The 13,295-nt window shown below is 43.2% G+C and overlaps 2 protein-coding genes across 3 annotated transcripts in view; both read right to left on the bottom strand.

The window, feature by feature from the left end:
- Positions 1–13,295, bottom strand: part of rhbdf1a (rhomboid 5 homolog 1a) — a 52,960-nt gene that overhangs the window by 35,835 nt on the left and 3,830 nt on the right. The window lies entirely within an intron of this gene.
- On the bottom strand, positions 7,686–9,713 carry LOC308099438 (glycerophosphocholine phosphodiesterase GPCPD1-like; the record flags this gene model as incomplete). Its single annotated transcript, XM_080448181.1, has 1 exon — positions 7,686–9,713. The coding sequence occupies exon 1, from the start codon at positions 9,708–9,710 to the stop codon at positions 7,686–7,688; it is 2,025 nt and encodes a 674-aa protein (XP_080304307.1). The 5' UTR covers positions 9,711–9,713.

Below are 13,295 nucleotides of genomic sequence, written 5' to 3'. Positions count from 1 at the left end.
TTCCCATCGCTCATACATTTTAACAAGGCAGTGTATTCGCTCCACAGTAGCAGCTTCTATACTGTAGCTATGGATGGATGTGACCTCCACATGTGAGGACCCCCACCATGGGGGTAGGGGACAAAAAAAACACACATATGAGCTCTGGGTGAAGAATGGGGAAGAGCAATATTTTTCGCTCTGCTTGAAAATCGACTTTTTAATTATTTTGTTTTAATTTTAGCGATTAACCCATTAAGCGATTGACCGGGAAAGCATCTGTGTAATTTTATACTTTGGCTACATTTGAATATATATATATATTTTTTTTTAAAGCAAAAATTTTTTACTCAAATCTTTGCTTCTGGGGGTCCCTGGGAACAAAATATTTTGAGATGGGGGGTCCGCGACAAAATACATCCTTGACATGGACAAGTTTGAATGACTGATATAGCAGTCAGAATTTAGAAGTCATTTTTAGAATCGGCCTCAGGTCTTTGTTTGATTAGCTGTTGCACCCCTACTTACACCTAATAGTTTGATGACTGCATCTTGCTCAGCACTTTGTTGCCGCCATCACTTTGAAACGATCTGTCCTCAGACTTATAAAAACCACACGTAAAAAGACTCACAAGGTGAAAAAAAATGCATCACCGGCCACACTGTCACAGCTGGTAAAAAAATATCTCCTTGAAAGGTCCTGTACACAGTAGACAGGTGGATACACATTATTTATTGGCTGCATTGATTTTCACCCAGCGAAGGATGTGTGTGTGTGTGCGCGTGCGTGTGTGTGTGCGCACGGGTAAATGTTACGCGTGCCGCCGATCCCCATCAAAATATGTTGTTCCAGGGACCCCCCAGAAGCAAAGATTTTAGTTAAAAAAGTTGTTTAAAAAATATGTATGCATTCAAAGATTTGCACAAATGTTCACGATTTTTCCAAAAATAGTAGATCTACAAGCGCTACGAGCTTGCAGATCTGCTATTTTTGAATAGCCAAAGTATGAAAATAATGGTTATAGCTCAAATCTAAAATGACACAGATGCGTTCCCGGATTGAATGGCTTAAAGAAGGATGTGATTTTGGCTGCTGTTGCGCAAGCCTACAGTATTTGCTTTCCTGCTTGTTTTTCTCTAAAGCCGCTTCGCTTGTAAATATTGGTAGTTGCGGTTTTTTGGTCTTGTTTCTAAAGTGTAGTTGCTTATTTGGAATTGCTTCCTAATGGTGTTTAAAATCAGTGATTCTCAAACGTTTTCATGTCAAGGACCCCCCAAATGAATATGTAATTATCCCCGCCGAGGATAATTACCCCCATCTGGAAATATTTTGATCCGATGACGTCTTTCTGTATAGGCCATCCGTGCCCAAATTTAGGCAAACTGAGCCCCCATTAACTTCCATTACAAAGTACAAGTAAAATATGTAAAAGAAAGTATAGAACAAAAATGAGTGGGCTTCTACATTAGTCTAGTGGCAGTGGGCACAAGAAATCTGAGCGCTGGATGCACGCGCGCACGCACACGCACACGCACACACACACACACACACACACACACACACACACACACACACACACACACACAAACACACACACACACACACCCTCTCATATGACTAGCCTCTTTCAGAGCCATGCCGTAAAAAAAATCATTTTTGTTCTAAACGTAACAACGGTGTAATTGTCATAAGGCTCTCGTATTTGAATGTCTTTCAACCGTTGTGACGCTGTATCCATGCAAATGAATGAAAGAGGAACAGTAGCGACAGATAGACATCATGAAAATGAACTCTTAATTTATTCTTTGGCATTTAGCACAAACCAACCTGACAAACAGAGACGTGCTTACTCACACCTAGAGTATGTGCTGTGCTTCCCATCACCATGTCTCCCAGACTACCTGTGTACACAATCCCGCATACATTTTTCCACTATACACCCGCAGGCCAAGCTAGCTGACTGCTATGGAATGTGCACAATTAACTATTAAAACTGAGCTCCCTTTCATTGTCAACCGCTGGGATGGGACACAACAGAGTGACACAAGGCGTTTGGCCAGAGATCGTGGACAAAGAACAACAACTAGACATACATTACGTTATCCAATATATAGGCCATGATGTCATATAGATGGGGTAAAATGTCTGTCTTTGTGTAACACAATTGAGAATTACTACGCGCTGAAAGGCAGTTATTGCAGTGTATATAAGTGCCTTTCGGCAAATGTGTATCTTTGCATCCATTTGAAGGAGCATCTTGAATAGCCTTATATTGCAGAAAATCTGTAAACTATACATAATTATCCTCCTAACATAAATTATCAACAGGGATAGATTGTGTCAAAGGTTTTTAATTTTTATTTCATATAATATTTACAATGTGTATCGTAAAGGCAGTGGTGAAAAAAGTACTCAAATTTAAAAGTAAAAGAATAATATTTGGATCCGAGATGTAGTGGAGTAGAAGTAAAGTATTGGAAATTGGAAATACTCAAGTAAAGTACAAATACCTCAAAATTGTACTTAAGTACAGTACTTGAGTAAACTATGTACTTAGTTACTTGCTGCGTAAAGGAGAGTAGATAGTCATCCAGTACATCGTACCAGGGGCCATCTCTGTTTGGCCATCAAAATAACCAGAGCCTCATTTGGGCCATGTGTTTCATTTCGGCGTCCGTGACTGCCCGCCCACTCGCCGATCGTCCCTCAAAAGAACAGTTGAAGGCACGTTCACCGTCTGTACTTAGCTCGCTGGTTAGCAAGACATACGTTCTGCTCTGATAAAGGTTACTGTCAGGAAGTGAGTGTGTAACCCGAGGGAACCCCCCAGAGGTGAGGCCAGGGTCCCTGTACACCGAGATCAAGGAGAGAGAGAGAGAGAGAGAGAGAGAGAGAGAGAGAGAGAGAGAGAGAGAGAGAGAGAGAGAGAGAGAGAGAGAGAGAGAGAGAGAGAGAGAGAGAGAGTAAAACGAGGAGGAATGAAGCCATGCTGTAGCCAGCTGTGCCGAGAGACTGAGAGCTCTATGGAAAAGTCCCGACAAAGGCACAGGAAGGCCGGGAAGAACTGGGAAGGCTGCGGCAGCGCCCTTGGGACATTCACAGGGCCAGTGTGGGGGAGGCCTCTTCAACTCTCCTGATTTAACTTATGAAAACACACACACACAGCCCGTCCATGGAAATACATTCGGTGTCGTTCCCACTGGTCAAGCATGTGCGCAGAGACGCGGACACTTCCTCACTCTATAAACGGTTTGACACTCTAAATAAATAATCTCAAATGAAGGTCTATGACTATGGCTGAAAGGGAAACATAGCCTACTAGCTGTAAGGACTTAGCGGAACACAATACCCCACATAATGAGTGAGGTGAATCCAAATGTGAGTCACGTCCCCGTAGTGAGCGAGGGAACCACTAGGCGTACTTAACTGTTCAATAGGTCTGTGTTCCCTGCATGCCGTGCTGCTTATGCTTCACCCGATATTACACTGCCATTATTGATGTCTTAAGGCGCTAGTGCCGAGGTGGGTGTGATTATCTGGGCAGCCTGAGTGAGGCTTTACATCATTTTCCCTGGCGCGGGGCAAAGCCGAGCTTTTGTCAGCTGGCAAATGGAAGGGGAAAGTTGGCATTGGCTCTGGAGAGCAGCAGAGGCAGCACACAAAGACAGGAGGGCTGATTCACTCTAAAGAACAGACTTAAAAGAGTCAGGTGCTTGTTAAAATATGCCAAAGCCACCGGGTTTAACCACAGTTTAACCACATGAACCCTAGCGTTGCTATTCCGGACATGTCGTAATAGGTGAAAATAGATTAACAACATTGGGCAAAAACAGACAAACATTTGGTGAAAATAGTTGCACATTCTGTGAAAATAGCCGATCTGCAAGCTCAATGTCACAATGTGACATATTGTGAGCTTGTAGATTGGCCTATTTCGCTATTATGGCGTACGGTAGGGTTTTTTAAGCCACTTCAATCTCTTCGCTAAACGGTACCCAATGGATGAGCTGAAATCTAATGCACTTTAAGAGCATTTAAATATGCTTTATTAAATATAAAGAAACAAGGTATGGTGATCCCTCACAACACACAGATTTGAACATTAAAAATACTGTAATTGCGGACAGCACATCGCAGTCACAGCAACATTTTAAGGGCACTCATCAATTCTCTGCGTGTAAAAATTGACCCATTTGATGTGCGGAAATACCTCTTCCGAAAAAAAAGAAAAGAGAGAAAAAGGAAAAAAAAGAGCCAGCTAAGGCCAAGTCAGAGAAGACTTCCAAAACACACCCTCATTTCTGGGAAAAGCTGTTAAGAGTGAGTTGGGCTGGTGGTATGTGACGTTGGTGGGACCGCTGAGACGGCCCAGATATAACTGCATGTGCCGTTCCATTCAGGGAACAGTCGACTTGAAGTGTAGCACTCTGGTACACAATGAGGATTCGCAGCCCCCTGGGCATGTCGGCTGGCGGTGCCAAAGATAGCAGGGGAGCTGGAGTGGAGGGGGACGCTATACTATTTAAAACTGCAATCTCATACACACACTGTAACGCTCCCAGGATATTGTGTCAGGCAGGGTGTCCCTAGACTTGGCTCTCTCTGGCCTGACACCGACCTGAGAAAGAGTACAGTAAATAGTTACTACACAGTGTGTGTGTGTGTGTGTAGTAAAGGGGAGATCTGCGCTGTGAGAGTAGAAACTACACATCACAATACAGACATGAGGTTCATGTGAGAGTATAACGATCAACATGAAAAATCAAAAACAACTGGATGACTAGGGTTAACTGTTTTTTGGTTGTAGCCTTTGTTCTCCCATTTAAACCCTCTATAGTCTCAGTGAGACGGACCTGAATTGCAACTGTACTTGGACCGCTTTTTTCCCGTCTACACCAAATCTCTACCAAAAACGGCAGATCTACAAGCTCACAACGCATTACAACGTGTCGCGTGTTGTGAGCTTGGAGAACGGCTATTTTTTTTGCGAATGTTTCACCCAGAATAGAGATGCTGGGGTTCCAGTAGTTATCATTTAAAAATAAAAATGAAATTACACAGATGCAATTCTTCTTTGTCACAAGCAACAATATAAAATAACAACAAAGGAAACATCTCTCAAAACTGGTCCTCAAGCTCGAGCTTGGAGAGGCATGATATGAAATGGGCGAGAGGACAAGACATTCTGAGCTATGGTGTGAGCATTGCAAACGATCTCGGTGGAGATTTTAGCCAGGTGTGGTACTACAGAGTGCATGCAAAAAAACAAAACAAAACTTTAAACAATTCTTTCCAATGGTGCCATTTTGGAGAGACATAGTTTTTCTCTCTATTGGGTTATCTGTGGACACGCCCTCCCAGAGTTCTACACACTGGCAGAGGGGAAGATCAAAGTGCAAGTATATTGCTGATTTTCCAAGCACCAGCCATCTGGGAAAAGACACTGCATTCCCACAGTGCTGAAAATGAGTTGTGCCCTGGGGTTAACCAGTCTCAAACCCCATCTCAGAGCTAACATAACCTATGGGACCACAAAACACCCAGGAACAATAAACCCAAATTAGCCTAGACCTTTTCGTAACCCCCATTAAAATAGCATATATATTATATTACATTTATTACTAGAAACTACTACCAGGGAGAGAGCAGTGTGAAGTGTAATCATTTTATTTGGTTCAATCAGAATTTAGTATTGGGCTGAGCCCCACCCTAAGAGATGGTCTGTGAACGTTATCGAGAATCAATACTGGTTTTTACGTTCTTTTATGAGGCCCTTCGACTCGTTAAGAAGCAGGAGTAGTACTATGCTCATAACAGTAGTTTAAAAGCAAATAAGAAACAATTACCAATACGCAAACAAAGATAGAAGCAGCAAACAATCAAGATAGTCAAGATACTTGCAAACTTGACTAACATCTTGTTTCATTCTAAAAGTCTGCTAAAAATATTCAGAAGCTTACATTTCATAACAATGACATTTCTATATGCGGACATTGTTGACTCAACGTCAACATACTGTATCATTTCATTGTCAAGTACTACTATGTGCACTTTTAAATAATTTTCAAATTAACAGTTGACTCAATGTCAACGTAGTCTAATTTACTTTAATTGTCAAGTACTACGTACAATTTATGAATAGATTATAAGAGATTCCAAAGTATCGGAATGCAACTCGGACGGCGCTGAGTAAACAAGCGCAGCCATTGCACCACGCGGCGTGGGTACGAGTTCGCTCGGCTTTCGCCTCACTTGGACACGCCTCACTACTGCATGCGTGTGCCTTGTTTTCAAGAGATGTAAAAAGGAATTAGAATCAAAATGTTATAAGAAACAATTTTTGTTTCGATGTTGAATTGAAAGGCGGTAACCAAGGACATTCAATTCAACATCGAAACAAAAATTGATCCCTTATTTCGGTCTGGATCAGCAAATTAATCTTAGGTTTGGCTCCAATTTGGATCATGTAACCAGCCTATGACATCAGTTGTCTATGACTTATATGTGACGTATGACTTCAAATTCGGGCAATGTCTCAGTGCCATCATAGCTCCATTGACCTCAATTATAAAATTGATGATTGAATATTACAAAAAGTATAAAACATTCCGAGGCCTACTGGTCGCTTGCACACAAGGTTTGGAGCTGATCCGTCCAGTGCGGTTTGCAAGATTAGCTCCGGTCTGACACACACACACACACACACACACACACAAACCCTGTCTTAGACGGCTAGCCACGCCGTAAAAACAGGCCAGGCCCGCTGTCTGCGTCAAGTTAATTATTATCGGTGCAGACCATGTTACTGCATTCTAGAATGAATGAATGATTGGTTCATTTTGGTCATAAAATATGAAGGACAGCACTTGACAAACTGTGTCAACACATCGTACATCATCATTACATGCTTTGGCTAATCCATTTCACAAAGACATTTTCCATAATCAGTGAGCGAAAAAGGAATAGGCTGAAGCCTAACTTCTACTTCAAGTATATTTGTCACATCACATTTACACCTCCTTTAAAAGGTATAAAAGGGGTGAAATTCTTCAGAGCTTATTATTGCCTATCCTAGACAAAACATTTATTAATTTATCCACGATATCAGCAATATACTACTGTTTAATATACTAGTCTTGCAAGTGCTTTTAATGCTTTCCAGAGAAATATGAAATATGAATAAAATCATAATCCATTCGGAAATAATTTGCATAGCTAATATTGATAGTCTTTATAATGCATCAAAAAGCATCATGGAATTTGAAAATATTTTCTTGGGGGGAAAAAAAAACTTTTGTCAAACCAGGCTGTTTCAAGGCACCCCAGGGGCATCATGGAATAGACTGGTTATTTTCACAAATTGAGGTAGAAAATAAAGTCTGTCTTTGTTTTCTTCTTTATGCATTACAAAGCATTATGAAATATGAAAACAAGTCACAATTTGAGTAATAAAAAAAAAATCACAATCTGTGTGGGTGAAAACTTGGCAGAGTTCTAAGTGACAACTTTTGAGTCTGCATTATTTTCACAAGTCCTTTCAGATCCAAAGCAGGATCAGAACACAGGACATTCAGAATGTGTTAACACTCTCAGATGTGGCTACATCACTCATCATCATCATTCAAATGACACGTTACATCAGTAACCTCCAGGCCTCGCCACTTTCAAACCCTTCCACCTAGGAACGGAATGAACGACCAATGTCTCAATGTGGGTGACTGCTCGTGCTCATGTCAGAGTCAAGGTCATTTTGAACTGAGGGTGGTGTAGAAGGAGCAGGTGTGAGCAGCTCTGTGATCGCTTCTGTGATCTCTGTGATGACCTCCTGCAGGGAGTGCTCTTCCTCCACTTTGAAGATGTTGGGTTGCTCCCCCAGGTCCTCACAGATCGTATCATAAATAAGCCCATCAATACCCTTCTCTCTCAGCGTCTTCCTGGTCTCATGGTCATTGTTGTGCTCTCCCCAGCTAAACACCACCAGGCCTTTCCCCTGGGCCTCGCCAATGTAGTCGAGGTTCTTCAAAATCTCTTCGGTGTGGGCGCAGATACCCAACAAGTTCTCGCTCTGGGCAAAGCTCATGGCGATGTGGGTGCCTTGGCAGCGGACATCCATCATCTCTGGGTAGTTGTCTGTGATACCCTGGGTCAGGAAGAGGATGGGGTATTTGTTCTGCTTCTGACGCACCATGATGCAGACATCTGGGTTGAAGCAAGAGAAAACTATTTGTCTCTTGCCTGCATTCTGCAGAACACATGACAAGATGATGTCCAGAAAGGTGTTCATGTTGAAGTAGGATGACACATTGCTGTCCCAGGATTCGTCCTTCCTCTGGCAGATCCACTTGAATTCAATGTTGAAGCCTACATGCTCAGGGACAGCTTGGAAGATCTGTGAGAGCGAGGGGAAGGGCTGATATTCATCAACCTCATCTTCATCATCTTCATCGTGATCTTTATGATCATTAACTGTGATGGCAGTGGCATGAACCAGCTTCAAGAGTTGTAGCTGATCAAAGGTCAGCTCTTTCACTGCCATCTCGAGCAGCTGCAGGGAAGTCGTGTTGTTTTTCTTCTTGGTGGAGATACAGCAGGTCAGGTCATGGTAAATGACGGGGATGGAATCCTTGGAGAGGTGAACATCAAACTCCACAAAGGCAGCACCATGTTCAGCAGCACGTTTGAAGGAGGCTATGGTGTTCTCCCTGACTTTGTGGTGCTCGGCCGCACGTGTTCTGCCAGCTCCTCTGTGGCCAACATGCAGGGTGCTGCTTTTCTTCAAGTATTTAGTGAAGGAGGTGCTCATGTCACACTGCAGGCCCTGGATGGGCCGGATCACAAGGTAGTCCACTCGGACTTTCCCAATGTTCTGTTTCTGACTGTTATTTCGTCCCATGATAGGAAGCGTGACGACTCCAACGTCCTTGCCACTCTCTAGGAAGCTAGAGGAGAGGCAGCAGGCTGTGCCCACATGCCCTGGGTGGGTGTCCCCCTGGACCACATGTTCACCCATTTCCTCCTCAAAGAACTCGAAAGTGATATCCAGGTTGTCTGGGTACATGGTTTGGATGCTGTACTCCAAACACTGGGAAGGCTCCAGGGCATAGCCACACTCAGGCTGGTCGTGGCGAGGCTTGTAATCTTTCTTACTGATACTGCTGGTCTCTAGAGTGGTGGTGATTTTCTGCCACGATGGAGGGCTGAGCGGCTCCTCTTCCTCATCTTCCTCCCCCTCCTCTTCAATGCCCTCCCACTTTAGCTTGATCCTGAAGCGAGACTTTTTGTATTTCTTCTTGGTGATGGACACTGGAGATTTCTTGGAATCGTGCAGACGCAGACGAATCTCTGTCTGGCATGTCAGCCACCCAGAGTCTATGCATGGCTTTTCACCATTGTGAACTCCAAACTTGCCGTCATTAACATTCAGGTGTGACTCTGTAGGGCACAGGGTGCGGGGTTGCTGATGGGTCTCCCACTTATTGACTATCACATTACAGGGACCACCTGCACTCTTTGACTTCAGGAAGAAGCCCTTGAAATAACGGTAATCTGACACAGCTCCTTTGGGCAGGGTGATCGTCGCACTCCATGTAGTGCCTCCATCAGTTGGCTCCAAAGTCACAGCTCTTTCATGGCACCAGTTACCGAGGGCTTCACAGCTGCCCACCACAGCAATCACCTCACCTGGCGATGTGTCTCCTTCTACGACTAGAGTCACTTGGCTGGTTTCCATAAAGGACACCGTAAAGGACACAGGCTTGTGATTCATGTATACCGCATGGTTCAAGCCGAACTCTTACTGCTGCCACGTACTGCTGTCACCTTTTGGCAGCCTTCAGATGGCCCTCAGCTGCCTTGAAGAGGGACAATCCTCAAATGAAGCTGGTTTAAGCCACTGAGAGTCAACTTCTGAAAACTCTGGAAACTGACTAGTCGCTCCTATACTAGCCGTTGATGATGTCAGGTGATGATTGATGATGTCAGGATTTCCTTATATGGTCATCAGCTCCAATACTGGCCATGGACTTGTTTTCGTGTCACAGCACTATGAGTTGTAACAAGATTTTTTTTTAGCATTTGACACTGTAGTGTGTACCTCCTTGGTGCATTTTGCTTTTGTGTGTCCAGAAATAATTGACAGAGTTATTCGTCATTATGGATTATGACCATATATGGCATGCCCATACTGTATATGGGCATGCCCCCTTTCTGTGCCCATATATGGAGCCGACTGATTTGTTTGCGCCTGATGCCGTGACGGCACATTGGGTTAGACAACACACTCCATATTTGGGCGTAGCTGCATTGGGAACTCCTTATATGGTTATGGCATGAGTGACATGCGCCACACTCGTGTGCTCCCGTAAGACAATTTTAAGATAAGATGTTGTCGTGTCACAAATTGCAGCAGCGCTTCCCATGACAACTGAGATAATGAAGAATGAAACGCTTGTCAGCTGTGAGACGAACCAACATTACACATTGTAGCATTCCCCCATCGATGAGAGCATGACCCCTGCGTTTTCATTCTGGTGAACATGCGTGTACATTTATATTAGGCTGCATTCTCCTGTCTGTCTCTCCAGCACACTCACTCCCCAAACTTCTTGGGACAAATGTGACCAAACCTCAAACCTTTGACTGGAAGTGGGTACCCTGGGGGTCATCTGGTGCCGTCCCGGGCACTCCCGCACTCCAGGAATGCCGTACTGCTACACCCACCCACTCTTCTTCATACCCACATTCCTTTCTTCAAAGTTCCCAGGTAAACCAACATGAAATGTGTGAGTCACTGAGTCACATCCAGACTGGGCACCGTCTTTATGGGTCACAGTGAAATTAAGGCTACAGAGACTGAACAGTTTGGCAGACTGTCAAATAAATAGAAATGGTTGTAGACAGTAGACCCCCATCAGCAGATGAGACTGCACAGACAGAAGCTGCACCAACACCACTGGAAGAACATGATGAGGAAGTAGGCATCAGGTTAGGACTGGGCAATACATCAATATTATATTGATGATAATATCGTGATACTATATTATCTGATATTTTGGATAGAGTAATATTGTGATATGGCATTGTCTGATAACATGAGCTCTATTTCATACTTTTCTTGTCATTAACCCTAAGCACTAGTAGTAACCTGTGCAAAGTGTACCTTGTTTGTGACATGTAGAAAGTACCCTTGTTTTGCTGAGTGCAATCGTGTAAGAAATTACGATCTCAAGTCATTCATGCCACATGCTGGACCGGTGTATCCTGTGGTCAATAAAGTCTAAGTTTACCTGCAACGCTCTACACGTACAGTATTACATATTCGATTGACCAACCTACAGTGAAGATACAGAAGAAAAGGAATTTGAAGGTATTGTATGAATCAAAGTTTTTGGATTCCTTTTTCAACCCATGTGACCTACGCTCCCTCTTGATAGATGAGGTGCTGACTGAGAGAGGAGCAGAATGGCTTGCTGACAGACTGGTGTACAGGAGACCAGAAGTAGACCTGAAATAGCCCCCACACTGCTGCATTACAGCATTACATCACAAGTGATTTTGCTGTCATGGCTGCCTCTGCAGCGCCAGCGTGCCACCTTAAGAGGCCATGGGAGAGGCGGCAGAACCACTTTGAGTCAAACAATTAGGCCATGAGAGGAAGCACTCTGAAACCATGCAATGCGTAATGGTTTGTAAACAGCAATGAAACAGAGATGCAAACTTAAAAACAAACATGCATTCATAATTAATGAATGTTAATTAAAGTCATTAAATTCTTAAGTACAAAATGATGAGCCAGTGGGAATACTTTTCATAATAGTCACGTTCATTATGTGCGTTTGCTTGCTTTACGCATTAGAAACGTGCTGCAGACGTTCAAAACATTGTGATTTTGTCAAGTCATTTCCAGTTGACATGAGAAACCACTGATCCCACACTTGACAGCCAGCTCAGTGAAAACCCTCGACTCCGGCCACATCAAAGTCGAGCGTAGTACCGATTGAGCAATCAACCCAACCCAAGATGAAACAGAGGTTGAGCGCTCTCTCTCTCGCATCACTCCTCTCAGTGAAGTCATACCTGACATGCTTTAGAGGCGCAGCCTTGTTGTCTTCAGTTGTAGGAACAGCTGTAACTGATCTACTTAGCAGGCATAGCACGCGTATTGTCTCTGGAGCAGCAGAACAAGTTGGTTAGCATGTTCGGCTGCAGGAGATACTGTTGCCTTGCCCTAGATTTACGACTACACACTGACTGGAATCTTAGCTGTGGAGGAGTTTTACACTAAATCTGTCACTGCCATCAATGAATGATACAAGGAATTTTGAAAGGTTACCGTCTATTTATGTTACAACTATTTATAACAAACTTATCACCATAAGACCATATAAACACTAATGAATGAGTTTAATATTTTAAACGCAATTACATTCCTAAGATATTATAGGCTAAATGTTGACAACTTGCTGACTGTAGTGTAATGTTGTGTAATAAACATAGTTATATACAGTTCTAACCAAATGATATGCAGGATGATAGAATGGTGAACGACAGGTCATCCCACAAATATAATTTGCCTAATTCTCATTTTCAAAATGTTTCACGTGTGTTTGATGCAGAAGCAGCCGTAGCTGGTCTAGAGGAGCATGTGCTCTGCACACATGGAACTGTTCAGCACAACAAAGATGGTTTTCGGCAGAACTCAGGAACAGCTCTGTCCAGACAGAGACAGAAGAAAGCAACCAACTATTTAAAAAAGAAACACCCAGATCTCCTCCTGACCTGACAGGAAGAAAATTCCCAGAACTTGCATACAGTACTTTGTGTAATTGTAGAAAAAGGTTGCACTGCCTTGTCGCCGGAGCATCAACTCTACAAAGAGAGACCGGTCTGGGTTAAATGACCTGTCCTTGCTTGTGAACACACCATCTTGAAGTGATTAAGTTACGTATGACAAACATCGACATAGCACTCTCACACAAAGTCCTTCCTCCAAGCCAAGTTAGACTCGAAAGAAAATATGCCTGTGAAAGAAAAACAAAGAACTGAGAAAGAACTGTTTTTAAAAAAAAAGACATCTGTCATAGCAAAGTGGTTGATAACGTCACCTGCTCTGCAACTCTACAACTCAACGTAACATCACTATGGCTTAATTTATCCCATGTCACTTGAGCCTGTCGTACGATACGACCCAAATGACGTACAGTATGTCTGGCACTTTTTTCAGCTGAGAATAAGCCATTGTTGTTGTGCAACATAGTATACTGTAAATTAGCCATAAGCTATTGTGCAGGACTGTGAACTTGGCCAGACTAGCAGA

The sequence above is a fragment of the Gymnoscopelus braueri genome (assembly GCF_963280865.1).
Source record: "Gymnoscopelus braueri genome assembly, chromosome: 13".
Classification (NCBI taxonomy): Eukaryota; Metazoa; Chordata; class Actinopteri; order Myctophiformes; family Myctophidae; genus Gymnoscopelus; species Gymnoscopelus braueri.
This window is presented reverse-complemented; position numbering and strand designations above follow the sequence as displayed.